Source organism: Geotrypetes seraphini, chromosome 15 (genome assembly GCF_902459505.1).
Source record: "Geotrypetes seraphini chromosome 15, aGeoSer1.1, whole genome shotgun sequence".
Classification (NCBI taxonomy): Eukaryota; Metazoa; Chordata; class Amphibia; order Gymnophiona; family Dermophiidae; genus Geotrypetes; species Geotrypetes seraphini.
Genome location: NC_047098.1, coordinates 63,457,316 through 63,471,766, shown reverse-complemented (window position 1 = coordinate 63,471,766; position 14,451 = coordinate 63,457,316). Strand labels below are relative to the sequence as shown.

Sequence of the window (14,451 nt, the reverse complement as noted above, 5' to 3'; positions counted from 1 at the left end):
TAAACACTTATCTCATGTAAGGTGAAATTGTCAGATTGCTCTATGACAACACGTTTCTTTGTATGTTTCTTACATGTTTCTCTTATAGAATCTACTCAACAGTAACCTTTACATTTTTTTTTCTACCCTTTCTTGGGGCATACAACAAGCACTGTGGGAGCAAAAGAGATGTGCTGGGCACTTTTTGGTGAATAGTATTTTTGTAAAGGAAGATTGGTATCCATGCAAGCAATGGTGCCATCTTCTACCCAAAATGCAGTTGTGCACAACTGCCTATGGATTTAGATTTTCCAGGTAACCTATCTATTTCTGTGCATTTCTGAAAGATGCTCGGGGCTAAATGCTATATATGGTGCCCCAAAAATTGGTACTGAAAAAAAAGCACGATTCTATAAGCCACACTTAAAGTTAGACACAGTTTATGAAAGCTTGAGCTGCTGTTTCTGCACCCAGAGGTTGTGAGATCCTTGTGACCCAGGGCAAGTCACTTTGAATGTCAGCTTTGAAATGCCAAAGCCTCAAAAAGGCAGTATACAAGTCCCCATTCCCTTTCCCTTTCATCAAGTCCAGTATCCTGTATCCAACAGTGGCCAACCCAGGTCCCAAGTACCTGGCAGAAACCCAAAGAGTAGCAACATTCCAGAGCTCAGATTGTGAAGTCATATTGCCTCATTCCGCCAATGCCTAAGAGCCAACCTCATCAGTGATGTCACAATGGCTTGTTTGTCCTATACTCAGCTCATATAAGAATTGCCATACTGGGACAGACCCAGATGTTGCGAGACCTTGTGACCCTAGGCAAGTCACTTAATCCTTTAAACATCAGCTTTGAAATGCCAAAGCAACAAAAAGGCAGTACACAAGTTATTTATTTATTTAGTCATTTATTAAGCCCGTCGTCCTAAAGGACCCCAGAACGGGTTACAAGAGTATATTTATAGTACGTGTAGGACAAACTTTGGTGAGGAATACAGATTTTACAGCAATTGCAGTATAGACAAAGGGAGTTTAGATTACAGCATTTACAGTGTAGACATTAAAAATACAGGTTTAGTGGATGTAGGGTAGATTAAATTGCAGCGTTTTCAGTATAGATATAACATGGAGGTAAAATAGCTTTTCTTAGCAGAGAGGAGCATCTTCGTTGTTAGAGAATGTGGTAGTAATTCTAGTTATGTTTGCAGTGGCATGCGAGTTTTAGTGTCTTTGAGATCCATCCGTCAGGGGTTATTAATTGCACAGAATATAAGCACAAGCTAAGTGGTAGTTATTTTATTAGCAGTTTTGCACAATTAAAAGAAGAATTATTAAAAGTTAAAACAAAAATATATAAAAAGTACAAAATAATTCTTTAAAAATTGGATCAATGGACACCTTAGCAATTGGAAGTATGCTGTACCCCCGATTGCATTCTGAAGATCCATACCAAAAATTTATAAAACAGCCTATCAAACGTGAATAAGTCCAGTACATTGATATTTTTCAATCAGTACTTTAAGCTATTGCATGCCAAAATTTAGGCATGGAGACCCTAATTCTGTAATTATGCACATAATTTAAAGGAACACCCATGATCTGCCCATTCACTGCCTATGTACGTGTCCCATTTTTTTGACTCGCATGTAAAATTTAGGGCTCCTTTTACTAAGATGTGCTAGCATTTTTAGCGTGCGCTGAAGATTAGCGCGCGCAAACCCCGCGCTAAACGAAAAATACTCATGCAAGCCATTAATCCATAGTCCTCAGTAGAGACATAATTGACATGCCATAAAACTAATAGGCACAAATATTTACAGTTTTGTAAAGCCCTTAAAAGGATTGGGAAGCTGAAGTAGGTTTTTATGAATTCTTGTAATCATGATATTCAATTTTTAACCTGCCTTACACATACCTATGGAAGAAAAAAAAGACGGGGGGAATAAACATTAATTTAAAGAAAATCAAAAGATAATCAGAGCAAAATTGTTTTTAAATTGTGATTGATGCTGCCAGTTGGCAAGTTTGTTTGTTCTAATGTCCAGCTGAGAGGTCTATCCAGCTTGACCTTTTCCTCTGTTGCGTCAGTTCATATGTGCTCTGTATTTAATTGTGTTACCTTGTTCCTTCATAACTACATCATGGTTGATTTTTAGCATGCTGGAGGTTTCAGAAGGGCATGATAAAAAAATGATGATTATTTGCAGTATCTTATTCTTCAAGTTGTAAAAGACCTGGATAACATTTTAAAGGCCCTAATCAATCATAGTAGATTATCCCCCTCAGATGTTTAAAGGGGACCAAACACATGGAGGGGCATAATCAAAAGAAACATCTATGTCTGTTTTGGCCTAAGTCACCCAAAGTCGGACATGGGAAAAGGTCCATTCGAAAAATACGTCCAGCATTTTTTTTTTTTTTTTTAAATCGTCCAACTGATCGTCCAGCCATCTGATCGTCCAGACCACTAAGTCATCCATCTTTATACCCCATTTTTGTCCAAAAATTAGTCTAAGTCACAAACACCTAGAAAAAGACCTTTTGGTGCGGGAGGGACCAGAAAAGTGATGGACTGGACACCCAGACATGGCACCAGAGTAGTGGGGTACCTTACAGGGCACTGCTGTGAACTTCACAAAACGGGTCCCACATAAACATCTCACTACAGCTTCCTTATAAGTCATGGTGAGCCCTCCAAAACACCCCCAGAATCTACTAGACCTACCTATCTACCACCCCAATAGCCCTTATGGCTGCAAGAGCCACTTAGATAGCAGTACAAAAGGGTTAGGTTTTTTTGGGTGGGGCTCACATTTTTCACTATGAATGCAGTGATTAGAGTGGCTTATGGGCCTGGGTCCTTTTCTCTATGGTTCACTAACCCACCCTCAAGACCACTTAAGCAGCTGCAGCTACTAGCTTTCCTATGCCAGGCTGCCAGGTGCTGATGTTCTGGAGCCAGATGTGTAAAGTTGTTATTACGATTTTTATGGGGTGGGGGGCAGATCAGTGATCACTGGGGCAGTGTGTGTGGGTCTGTACTTTGTATCTGCAATGCTTATCTGGTCACTTTGGATACCTTCTTGTGACTTAGACCTGGTTTTAGATGGCCTAAGTCACAACGTCCAGGTTCCGTCTAGGCAGTATTTAAAAACTTTCGGTTATACATGCAGTACGACTAAGTCTAGGATGTCCCACATCCCACTCAAATCCCACCCTCGACACTCCTCCTGACATGCCCCTTTTAGCTCTGGTCATTCAGCAGCACTGTGAAGGTCTAGGTCATTTTTAAATACGTTTAAAACCTGGTTCGATTATCGACACTTGGCCGATTTGTCTTTTAGATCGTCCAAGTGCCGATTTAGGCTGGTTTTTAGACGTTTTTCTGTTTTGAGTATGAGCCCCATACTGTACATACTGAAATGGACATTGCATACTATGCCTATAAACTCTAAACTGGCCAATTGCATTGGTCTGTTCAGTGCTCAAATGTATTACAGTGTCTTGCTTGGCCCAAGAACTGGATCTTTATCAAGGGCTTACAAAATATGTTGTTAGGAGGGCATTAACCATTGGGAGTAGATTGGATTTTTATGCCATGGTACTACAGAGACCTTTCAGTAGATTGGTCAGCAGAGGACTGAATAGGAGGAAATATTTTTTCACTCAGTAGTTAAACTCTAGATCTCATAGTAACAGCTATTAGCTTAGATGGGTTCAAAAAAAGTTTGGACAAGTTCCTGGAGGAAAGGTCCATAGTCTGCTATTGAGACAGACATAGGGGAAGCTATTGCTTGCCCTTGGATCGGTAGCATGGCCCATGGCATGGTTGTCAATGAACCACTAGGAGCCAGTTATAGAATCCCGCCTAACAGCGCCAAGATGTGTTTAGGTGTCGCTGTTTCTCTTGGTATTTCTTAGTCAGGTAACTTTGGTCACCTGATATATCTCAACCAAACACAGCAAAGTACTAAACCGAGTCATCCATCTACCTGTATTTAACTCATTTCACTTGTAGTGTACAGTATATTTTGCAGGGGACAATCTTTGAAATAGCCATAGGGCGAAACATGAGTCATGTCAGAAGTGGTCCCCTAGCCCAGTGGTTCCCAACCCTGTCCTGGAGGAACACCAGGCCAATTGGGTTTTCAGGCTAGCCCTAATGAATATGCATGAAGAAAATTTGCATGCCTATCACTTCCATCATATGCAAATCTCTCTCATGCATATTCATTAGGGCTAGCCTGAAAACCCGATTGGCCTGGTGTTCCTCCAGGACAGGGTTGGGAATCACTGCCCTAGCCAACACAGACTTGAACTCTAAGATGAGTATTTAATTAAAATTTAAATTATAAAAAAGAAACAAAACTTCATATTTAAAAATCTGATAATAAATGAGAATTGGTGAAATAAAATGATTAGACAAGTGGTTCTTAAGCCTGTCCTAGGGGGCCCCCAGCCAGTTGAGTTTTCAAGATATCTCTGCATGACCAATTTGCTTAACAACCTAGTTGTATGAGTGGAACTCAGTTGTTAAGTGAGGAGAATCAGTATATATACTGTATAATCAAATTGAAATATACAGTATAAATGTGTAGCCATAAACTTATCTGATCAGTTCTTATAACTCCTCTTCAAACTGTATTCCCAACTGCAATCGTAAGTGAATATTTTCACTTTAAGAATAGAATGTGGAGTTTATGACCAATGATGAAAAAAGCTCCCTCCATGCATTGGGTTGTTAGAGGGTTGAACATTCTTTAGTGAGGTCTTTTACTCCACAGATTGTGAATTTTTTAAACAAGACTATATTTGTCTTCACAACACTGAGTGGTAGTTTCATAGTAAGATTATAATGCTCAATTTCCTATATTTATTTTGGCTGGAACGAAAAGACCCTTTCCTACTGCTAAGGGAATGAAGGGGGAATGCATGCAGTCTAGGAAAAGAAGATTGAGCAACTCTTTGCTCCCAAAAGAACCTGTTCATTTTTCAGCAGCGTGAGTGTTATATTTGATTGGCATAGATTCATGCCTTTCATGTCACCTGCAGTGTCTCTGCAAAGAGCCACCTATGTCCACCTTCTTTTACCAAGCTATTTACTGTTCTGGATGGGCTTTGACTGCTGTCTTCCAGTTTCTCCTGGAAAAGAAGTTCTGGGAGAATATAAGGCTGCCACTATACCCAACTGGACCTGAACATCCTAGTTTTGCCCCACTGAATGCATGAAGATGTAGTTTTCATTTGCCTAAACATTTTTTAAAAAGTAGACTGAATCTCAGTCCGTGCTAGTGTAGGGATTAGGCTAACATACCCATTGAGGCCCTGATTCTCCTAGGGACACCGGCATCTACTTTACATGAGGCTGTGATTCTGCAGGATTGACACACGACCCACACCGGTTTTGGAGGCGCTGGCCAATACTGGCGCCGATTGTAGAATCTGGCCTTTAAGCTCAGATTCTCATAAGAACGCTGAAAGTTAGACAGTAGTAGGCATCTTACCGTTGCCTAACTTAATTGGTTTAATTGGTGATAAATGATGTGGTAATTGATCGTGTCATTTAAAGCCAATTAGAAACAATTTTTTTTTTTAAAGTAGGTGCCTACAGAACAGGCCGCCAATGTCCCATCCACAGAGGCACCTACCGACACCTACGGTCAAAGTGGGTGTGGCTTGCGCTGGAAGTGACCATGGGCTCCAGTAGGAGCTCCTGTAGATATAATTCTCATGTAAAGTAGGCACCAGAAATGTAGGCCAGTAAAACCCTGACCTATATTTCCAGCATATGTTTTACACATGGCTATGATCCTGCAACCAGCACCGGTACATGATTGACATGTGACCGGTGCCTGTTTCGGAGGTGCCGGTTGCAGAATCCGTCCCTTAATGCATGCCTTTTAAGGTAAGTTACATTCAGGTACTGTGGATATTTCCCTATCCCAGGGGCTTGATATCTAAATTTGTACTTGAGGCACTAGAGAATTAAATAACTTGCCTAAACTCACAAGAGAGGGTCAGTGGGATTTGAACCTTGGTCTCTTTGGTTTGTAGCCTATAGCTCTAACTATTAGACTACGGTACTTCTCCATTCCCATTTTGTTGCCTGTTATTAATAAGTAAAAATGAGCAGAAAACATGACATTTTGTTTTGGGGGTTTTTTCATTTACTGATTATACTGCACCCTTATAACAACATTGATCTCATTTTACAAAGATATGCGAGTCAGAAACTTGAATAAAATGAAAATTCCCATAGAGAGCAAGAGAGAGAGAACAAAATGAAAAATTTCCAGCTGTCCCTATTATGTGGTAAAGCCAGCTCGAAATAGGTTTCTGCATGTGGGGTCAACCATAGGAGCCACTTTTCTTGAAGTTAGCACAGCATTAATATTATTTTCTGAATAACATTTCCTTCACCATTCCTGTATGGCATCACCTTTATTTACTATCCTTGTCTAGTACTTACTGTAAAGGCTTCAGGCGGTGAGGAGTTGGCTGCTTGTCATTTCTTTCCTGGATAACTGGCACAAATTTTTAAAAACAATCCCTCCCCTTCATTTTATCTAGGCCTCAAGTTGGTTACTTGTCTTTTAAGACTCATTAAAATGAAGGACCATTTACATCAGTGGTCTCAAACTTCTGGCCCGCCAGGTACTATTTTGAGGCCCTTGGTATGTTTATCATAATTACAAAAGTAAAAAAAAATAGTTTCTTGATCATATATCTCTTTAGCTATAAATAACAATATTATTATTAAGACTTAGTCAAAAGGAAAGATTTATAAACTATAAAGAGTTTTACCTCATGCAAAATTGTCATTTCTTTAATAACACATTAACTACTGTATTTTTCGCTCCATAAGATGCACTTTTTTTCCACCCAAAAGTGGGTGGAAATGTTGGTGCGTCTTATACAGTGAAGATACAAATTTTTTACCCCCCCCCCTCCATCGTACCTTTATACATGCCACCATCCCCCCCCCGGTCATACCTTTTTAAATGCTCCGTCCTGTCGTAGTATCTTTTAAAAAAATGTTTCCCCCCCGGTCGTACCTTTTTACATGCCGCTTATAGCCTGGTGGTCCAGCAGTGTATCGGCTTGCAGAGCGAGCTTTCCGCGTTCCTGCCTGGGCCGGCGCTGCTTCCTGAATGGCAGAAGTCAATTCACAGCTCTGAAATGTGCATGATACCCTGGAATCCCTGCGATCTATTTCCCAGCCATTCAGCAAGAACGCTTCCTATGCTAGATAAGTCTCCTCCAAGGAAATTCACATAAGCCACTCCAATCCAAGAAGACAAAGCTGCACTTTCCTTCTCATTCTGTCCTGTACTTTCAACTCTCTCTTTCTCTTCCCCTCTGTCTTTTTTACTTTCATTCTTTCACTGCTGTAGGATTCTTGGATGGTTGTCATGCACAACAAAACTGCTTCCTAACTGGCAGGTGACATGGAGGTGTTTTAAAAAGGAACGGTGCAGAGCCTGGCAAGGAGAATTTGGTTCAGAATGTGTTTTTTCTTGTTTTCCTCCTCTAAATCTAGGGTGCATCTTATGGTTAGGTGAGTCTTATGGAGCATAAAATACAGTATTTTTTCTGAGGCCCTCCAAGTACCTATAAATCCAAAATGTGGTCCTGCAAAGGATTTGAGTTTGAGAGCATTGATTTACATGGAATGCCTACACTCAAGAATGTTCTCTGCCACATACGCTAGTATTTTATAAAGATAAGTAGGCACTTATCTTTCTTTATCAAACAGTGCCTACATAGATAGCCACCTCAATAAACATCAATTCTACAACAGCACCTAATTAAAGCCTAATTCTATATATGGTTTAAAAAATTTCATGCAGAAATTTGAGCACGCATCCATTTTCTGTGTGCAATTTAATTGATTAAGCCCATTAGTGCCAATAATTGGGCACTAATGATCAATTATAGGCCTGAATTGGCATCTTTTACAATTTCAGCATATATTTTTAGGCACTGGGATCTGCACAAAAAAGTTATGCATGGATATGAAAAAAGGAGCATGGCCATGGGTGGATCAAGGCATTCCTGTAATAAGGAAAATCCACATGCAATTTAGGTGTGAGCAGGTTTTACTTGGCACAAATCCTTGCACCTAAAATTGCTCCTAGATGGCTATCCATGAACGCTATTTTTCCAGTAAGATGCTGAATTTTAGATTTTATGTCTTTAATATCAGATTGACTTTCTGACATCATGTTAGAGATGATATGCAGTTGGTCAGGGATTTCTACCATTCTGTCTCCTTCCGGCCTACCTCCATCAGATTTAGTGGGAGACGGAGGGTAAGTTTTATGCCGTTTGGCACTAAACTTGACTGCAAAAGTCACCTCTATCTTACCCAGTTTGGTAGAAGGCATTGTGCCAAACTCCGGAGAGGCCTGAATCAACAAAAAGTATGGGGATAAACAAGGCAATATACGCTAGTAGAAATGGGAGCGTGTGGCTCATGCCACCATCTTTCTCGGGCTCCATAGTCCCCCCCTCCCCCTCCTTTCAAAGAAGATATTGTCTATTTGGTAGGAAGTCTTTGAACCAATTCTGGATGGTTCCTACGATACCTATTTTGTTGAGTTTAGCTAGTAATAGCTGGTGGTCGACCGAGTCGAAGGCAGTGGATATGTCAAATTAAGAGGATTGCCTGGCAGCCAACATTTAAGTATTTCTTGATTTTGGTGGTTAATGTTAATAAAAGGACCTCTGTGCTGTGATATAAGCAGAATCCAAATTGAGTGGGATGGAGGCAAGAGTGTTCTTCAATGTAGGCAGAGAGTTAATTTGCAGACGTGTGTTTTGAGAAGTTTGGTTAGTATTGGGATTCCAGCTATAGGTTTGTAATTTGAGGGGCTCGAGAGGTCTACGTTCTGGGCTTTAGGGATTGGCATGAGGGCAGTTTGCCCCTTTTGGGATGGTAGTTGGCCATGGTGAAGAAGATTGTTTAAGAGTTTCATTAGCCATTCTATGATTTGGTCAAGGGTTTCTGCAAGTAGGCGATTGGGGCATTGGTCAAGTATACTGCTGCAAGTGGACAGTTTTTTTCAAGAAAGTAGTAGTAGTAGTTGTTTGGGAAGGTGCTCCAGATTTGGTTTGTAACATTAAAAGGTTTCCCCTTTCAAACCCCCGTCCTTCCTCCAATTCCCTGGAAGATGAACAGACTTCTTCCCTTCTGATCACTTTCCCTTCCTCTAACCCCACCCCCACCCCTGACCTGAACAGACCTCCCCCTCCCAACAGAGCCCCCTCCTCCCCTCCCTCACATTCCCCCCCAAAATATCAGCAGACTCCTCCCCTGGTCCTACCTGCCCAAGCCCTGGTGGTCTGATGGAGAAAGGACAGGAGCACAACCTGATTGCTTCTGCCCATTTTGGCTGCTCCTTCAAAATGATTGCCATGATCTCTAGGAAAGGTATTGGGACCTGGCAAGACAGTCATATGTGAGTCCTAGCTGAATATTGGCTAGGGCCCATATAGATTCTGGTAGCCTGCTCAAGTCCGAGCAGACACCAATATTCAGTGCCAATGTCTAGTCTGTCACCTTCTAAATATTGACTAGAATATGTGCATTAATTGACAAAATAATGAAGGTGACATTTGAAAGACTGAATTATATGGCCTTCTGGAGTAGAGGATTACCAGGGCTAATGGTTAGAGCGGTGAGCTGAGAACCAGGTTCAAATCTCTCTGCTGTCTCTTGTGATCTTGGACAAGTGTCTTAATACTTTGTTGACTCAGGTGCAAGATTGCTAGTTCCTTCAGGGACAGGAAAATATCTACTGTATGTGAACATTACTCACCTTAATTAATTAATTAATTGAAAAGGTGTAAATTAAATCCAAATACTATGATATAACACTCATTTGGATTCCCACTGCAATGAAATTTCTGCCCCTCTCCCGTTCCGATGGGATGACTGAAGATTGCCATCCGATCCAAAATCCATGCAAGACTGACATCACAGGCAGCACCTGAATGGATTCCAAGGCATGAGCTGGAAGAAAAGTATTTTTTTAAGGCTCCTTAAATGTATTTCCTGCAGAACTTGTTTCTAATACACCGGCTCATGGCTGTCCCACCCACTTAACTCATTGTACCACAGCCCTGCGCTGTCTGCCTTAGAGAAATATTAACAAAGAGGGGTGTCATAGGTCAGGGAAAAGTCTTTATGGATTCAGCAGGCTGAGCTCAAAGAAACCTGCTCCTTTAATTTCTTAAGCCAGAAGGGAACTGGTAGTATTAACTGCCTGCCTGAAAAGTTTGCCCAGGCAGTAAGAAGAATCGACCAGCTGAAAAGATGATGGATTTTCTGAGAGGTGTTCTGGTAAGTGCCAGTTCTGATTGCTTTTATGAATAAACAACAGGGACAGTGAGATCGGCACATGGCAGAATGCTCAGCGTGTAGCAAGCTGTTGCCTTTAGTATTAAGAATGACGGAGTAGAGGCCTATTTGCCTGGTTGGAATAAAAGTGCTATAGCAAGGGGGAAGGTAGATTTAAGCTTTATTTTAACACTTCAAACGCAAGAAAAGCTTATAGGATTCATTCATGCTAGTCAGAAAATATTTGAACCGGGCAGTGAACATGAAGGAGTGACATGAGGACACTGGAAAGCTGCTTTAGTAATGACCCTCAGTGAAGATTGCCAACTGACTCCATATTTTCAGGACAGGTTGATCCGGTTCTGGTTTTATCCATTGCACACGTGGACTTATATTTTTGATAGCCCTAAGTAATACAGGCAGGACTACAGATGCAGGCATACAATTGGTAAAACCAGGACTGAATTAACCTGTCTAGAAAAATGGAGGCTAAATAACAGAGGTGTCTTCCCTCAGCCCTCACCTAGTTGGGTTTTCAGGATTTCTACAATGTATATGCTTGAGGTATATACGATGGAACCTTGGTTTATGAGCATAATTTGTTCCAGAAGCAAACTCATAAACCAAATTACTTGTATATCAAAGCGAGTTTCCCCATAGGAAGTAAGGGACACTCGCTCGATTTGTTCCCACCTATCCTCCACCACCCCCCCCCCCCGAGGCCAGTGGTACTGCTCCCCCCCTCCCCTGAGAACCGGTATCGCTGCCTCCCCGCGCAAACCAGCATCTCCCGCCAGCCCGAACAGAAGTTTTACCCCATCTGGCACCGGCACGCAGCCCCAGGACATGCCAGTGCCGGTGAATGAAGATCCTTGCTGTTGCCTGGGCCTTGAGCATCCGTGCATGCTCAAGGCCTTCTGGCTCTCGCTCTCTCCGAGAATCTTGGAGAGAGCGAGAGCCAGAAGGCCTTGAGAATGCGCAGATGCTCAAGGCCCAGGCAACAGCAAGGATCTTCGTTCACCAGCATGTCCTGGGGCTACGTGCCGGTGTCAGATGGGGTAAGGCTTCTATTCGGGTGGGTGGGGGGTGCCGGTTCGAGCGGAGGGGGAGAGGGGGCGCTTGCAAATCAAGTCAACGCTCGGTTTGCGAATCACGATTTGCGAGAATGTTTTGCTCGTCTTGCAAAACACTCGCAAACCGAGGTTTGACTGTATGTGCATACAGTGGAGGCAGTGCACGCAAATAGATCTCATGCATATTCAAATCCTGAAAACCTGACTGGGTTACAGCTCTTAAGGACCAAGGCTGGACACCCCTGCTATACAGAGATATCTGCAATAGTGCAGTGGACCCATCTCCCAAACTGGAGTTCCTTCAAATGGGTGATAACTTCTGACCCCTTATACTTGTACCTCTTTCAGTTCACCTATGGCACTGGGCGCCAGTTACAGATTTGTGGCTTTAGGGAGTCCCTGCCCTTGCTGCGATCGGCTGAGAGAGGCTGTGGCAACGAACCCCTGTACCCTACCTCAAATCAGCCAGCAAGAGAGATGCCCACTCCCTCCTGCCAGCGCCTCCCCCCAAACATCCCCAGCAGGAGGGATGTCCAATCCTTCCTGCCGGCAGCCCCTCTGAACATCCTTAGCAGGAGGGATGCCCAATCCCTCCTGCCGGCAGCCCCCACTAACACCCCTACCCCCTGAAACCCACCTGGGCCCTTCTCCGTACCTTTTAGTGGAAGGCTGGCCAGAGTGATGCTCACTCCCTCTTGCCGGCAGGCCCGCCTCTTCGGAACTGCGGGTCTTCCCCTTCCTGGCGCATTCCTTTCTGCTGCAGCCATTTCATATTTGGCAGTGATGCACACCATGTTCGGGTTATACATTTTTAAAATAAATAAATAAGGCATCTTGACTGGTAAGTTGAATACTGTCAGCAATACACCACGTATCGTACCCATCATGTTTGTCTGCCTAAAAGGTTGGCATGGTGGTGGCTTCACAACCAGCATTTAAACATGGGTGATCTGAGCCTAAACAGAGTGGTGGGTGAGACTCTGGTCACCTTATTGGTCAGATTGGATGGACTGAGAGGTTCTTTTTCTCCTTTTGTGATTTACTGTGTTACTATGTAAGTATGAGTATACACACCTAAATGCTAGTACACTAAACATTTATATATATAGGACTAAGTTTTATACATGGCGCCATGAGCAATAAGTGCTGTTCTTTAAATGGCACTCTGGGTTGGGCACCATTTCTAGAATATCATTTGGTGCCAGGATCCATGCCAAATTTTGGGCATGAGGATTTCTACCAGCTGAAACCAGATGATTACGGGGCAAAGATCGGACGCTCTCCCCAGGGATAAAGTGATCACTCTAAATGATATTTGGCTTAGCATTAATAGAATAGAGTCATCATTACAAAAAAACGTTTTGAACTTATGTCAATTTTCATCTGATGTAACTGTGAAAGTTAAAGAGCAAGATATTAAAATTGGAGAAACAGCTGTGAAGGTTGAAAAATTAGATCAGGTAGTAGGTACTTTACAAGCTAGTGCTGTTTCTAATTTAAAGGATAGTGTGATGATACATGCTAAATTAGAAAAAATAGAAAATTCTATCAGGGTTAAAAATCTTCGTTTGTTAAATTTTCCAATCACACGTTATCTGTCTCTGATGAAGCTCTTGAGAATGTATTTGAGGGAGATATTACATTATACTAAAGTGGAGACCTTTGACGTTGATAACCTTTATTACATCTCAAGAGACTCCAAGGAAAAGGCAGATGAAGGTGGAATGGATAGAATAGTGCCACCTGATAGTTTGAATGTATCACAGTTTTTGGAGTCATCTAAAGACATAATTGATAAACGAGCAACTCTTCTTGTGACCTTTAAGACAGAGCTTGAAAAACAAGATATTTTAAAATTATATTTCCTGAAAAAACAAGAGATGTTTTGTGGTCAACGGGTGATAATTTTTCCAGATGTCTCTAGACAAACTCAGTTCAAGAGAAAACAGTTCCTCCAGCTAAAGCCTAAGGTTTTGGCAGTTGGAGCGACCTTCTTTTTGAAATTTCCATGCAAATGCCTGATTTCGTATTGAAGTGATAAATATGTGTTTTTTGATCCAGTCCAGTTGGAAGATTTTATTAAAGAGAAACCTTTATTGAAAGTTTAATTACTAATATTGATTTTACTTTTGGAGGATGATGTATAATATATATAAGCCATTTGCCTGTTCCTAGATAATAGATAGATGGATTTCTTTTGATGTTTTATTTTTAAATACTGGTGACCAGCAACAATGTGGACTAGGAATGGTTGATTAGTTTCCTAAAATATTTTTGTTGTTCCTTGTATGGAATTTACATTTGCATTTTGTGTTCATTCATGAATTATTTGTTATTATTGTAATGAATAATCAAATAAATAAAGAGAGAAAAAAAAAAAAATGAGGGTGGCTGTAGTGATTTTTGGGCACCCACTAAAAGCAATTGTCTGCATTGTCTAGAGTTAAATCCAGGCCCACAAATAAAAATTATTCTGTCGTCCCTAGTTAGTGTGTATACCTAAACATTTGACTGCACGAGTGTCTTATATGCGCTGTGTCCTATACACCGGCAAATACGGTACCCCCTGTTTAAGTTGATTTGCTTTGGCTTTGTTTGGAGACTATGAAACAAGACTTGTTTCTGTCCCTGGTTAGTGCATTCTACAGTTCTGCAGGACTTCTGCATACCACTCCACCAGTTTGGCCAATTGGGGCTGTTCCTAATTTCTTTTCATTGTAACATTCTGCTTTTCAAAGGGTGCGCTGTCACTGTGGCTTTTACTACATCCAAGAAAAACATTCCTCTAACATAAATGTCGAGAGAGCTTAGGCACGTGATACTCATTATATTCTGTTGAAGGGATTGGATAGATTGTAGAGTTGAAAGCATGTTTACCATATTTCAATGCCCCAAAAGCTAGTATGGGATCGTTTAATTATATTACATTATGTAACGTTATATGAGTATTTATGGATCGCTAATATGCACCAGAAAGAGTTCAATGCAATTTACAATTTAGAAGAGCTTGGCCATGTCCAGGATTTACATTATTTCATTAGAGTTCATGACATATATATC

At 41.5% G+C, this 14,451-nt stretch overlaps 1 protein-coding gene across 9 annotated transcripts in view; it reads left to right on the top strand.

Annotated features, from left to right (window-relative positions):
• RAP1GAP2 (RAP1 GTPase activating protein 2) overlaps positions 1-14,451 on the top strand; it is a 358,594-nt gene that overhangs the window by 217,596 nt on the left and 126,547 nt on the right. Inside the window, exon 1 of one of the 9 annotated variants that reach the window (XM_033922701.1) lies at positions 10,184-10,321. The exons of the other annotated variants lie outside the window; for them this stretch is intronic. Coding sequence (XP_033778592.1) covers positions 10,295-10,321 — 27 coding nt within the window. The 5' untranslated portion in view covers positions 10,184-10,294. Of the gene's footprint in view, positions 1-10,183; positions 10,322-14,451 lie in introns of those variants that run through there. 9 annotated transcript variants of the gene reach the window in all.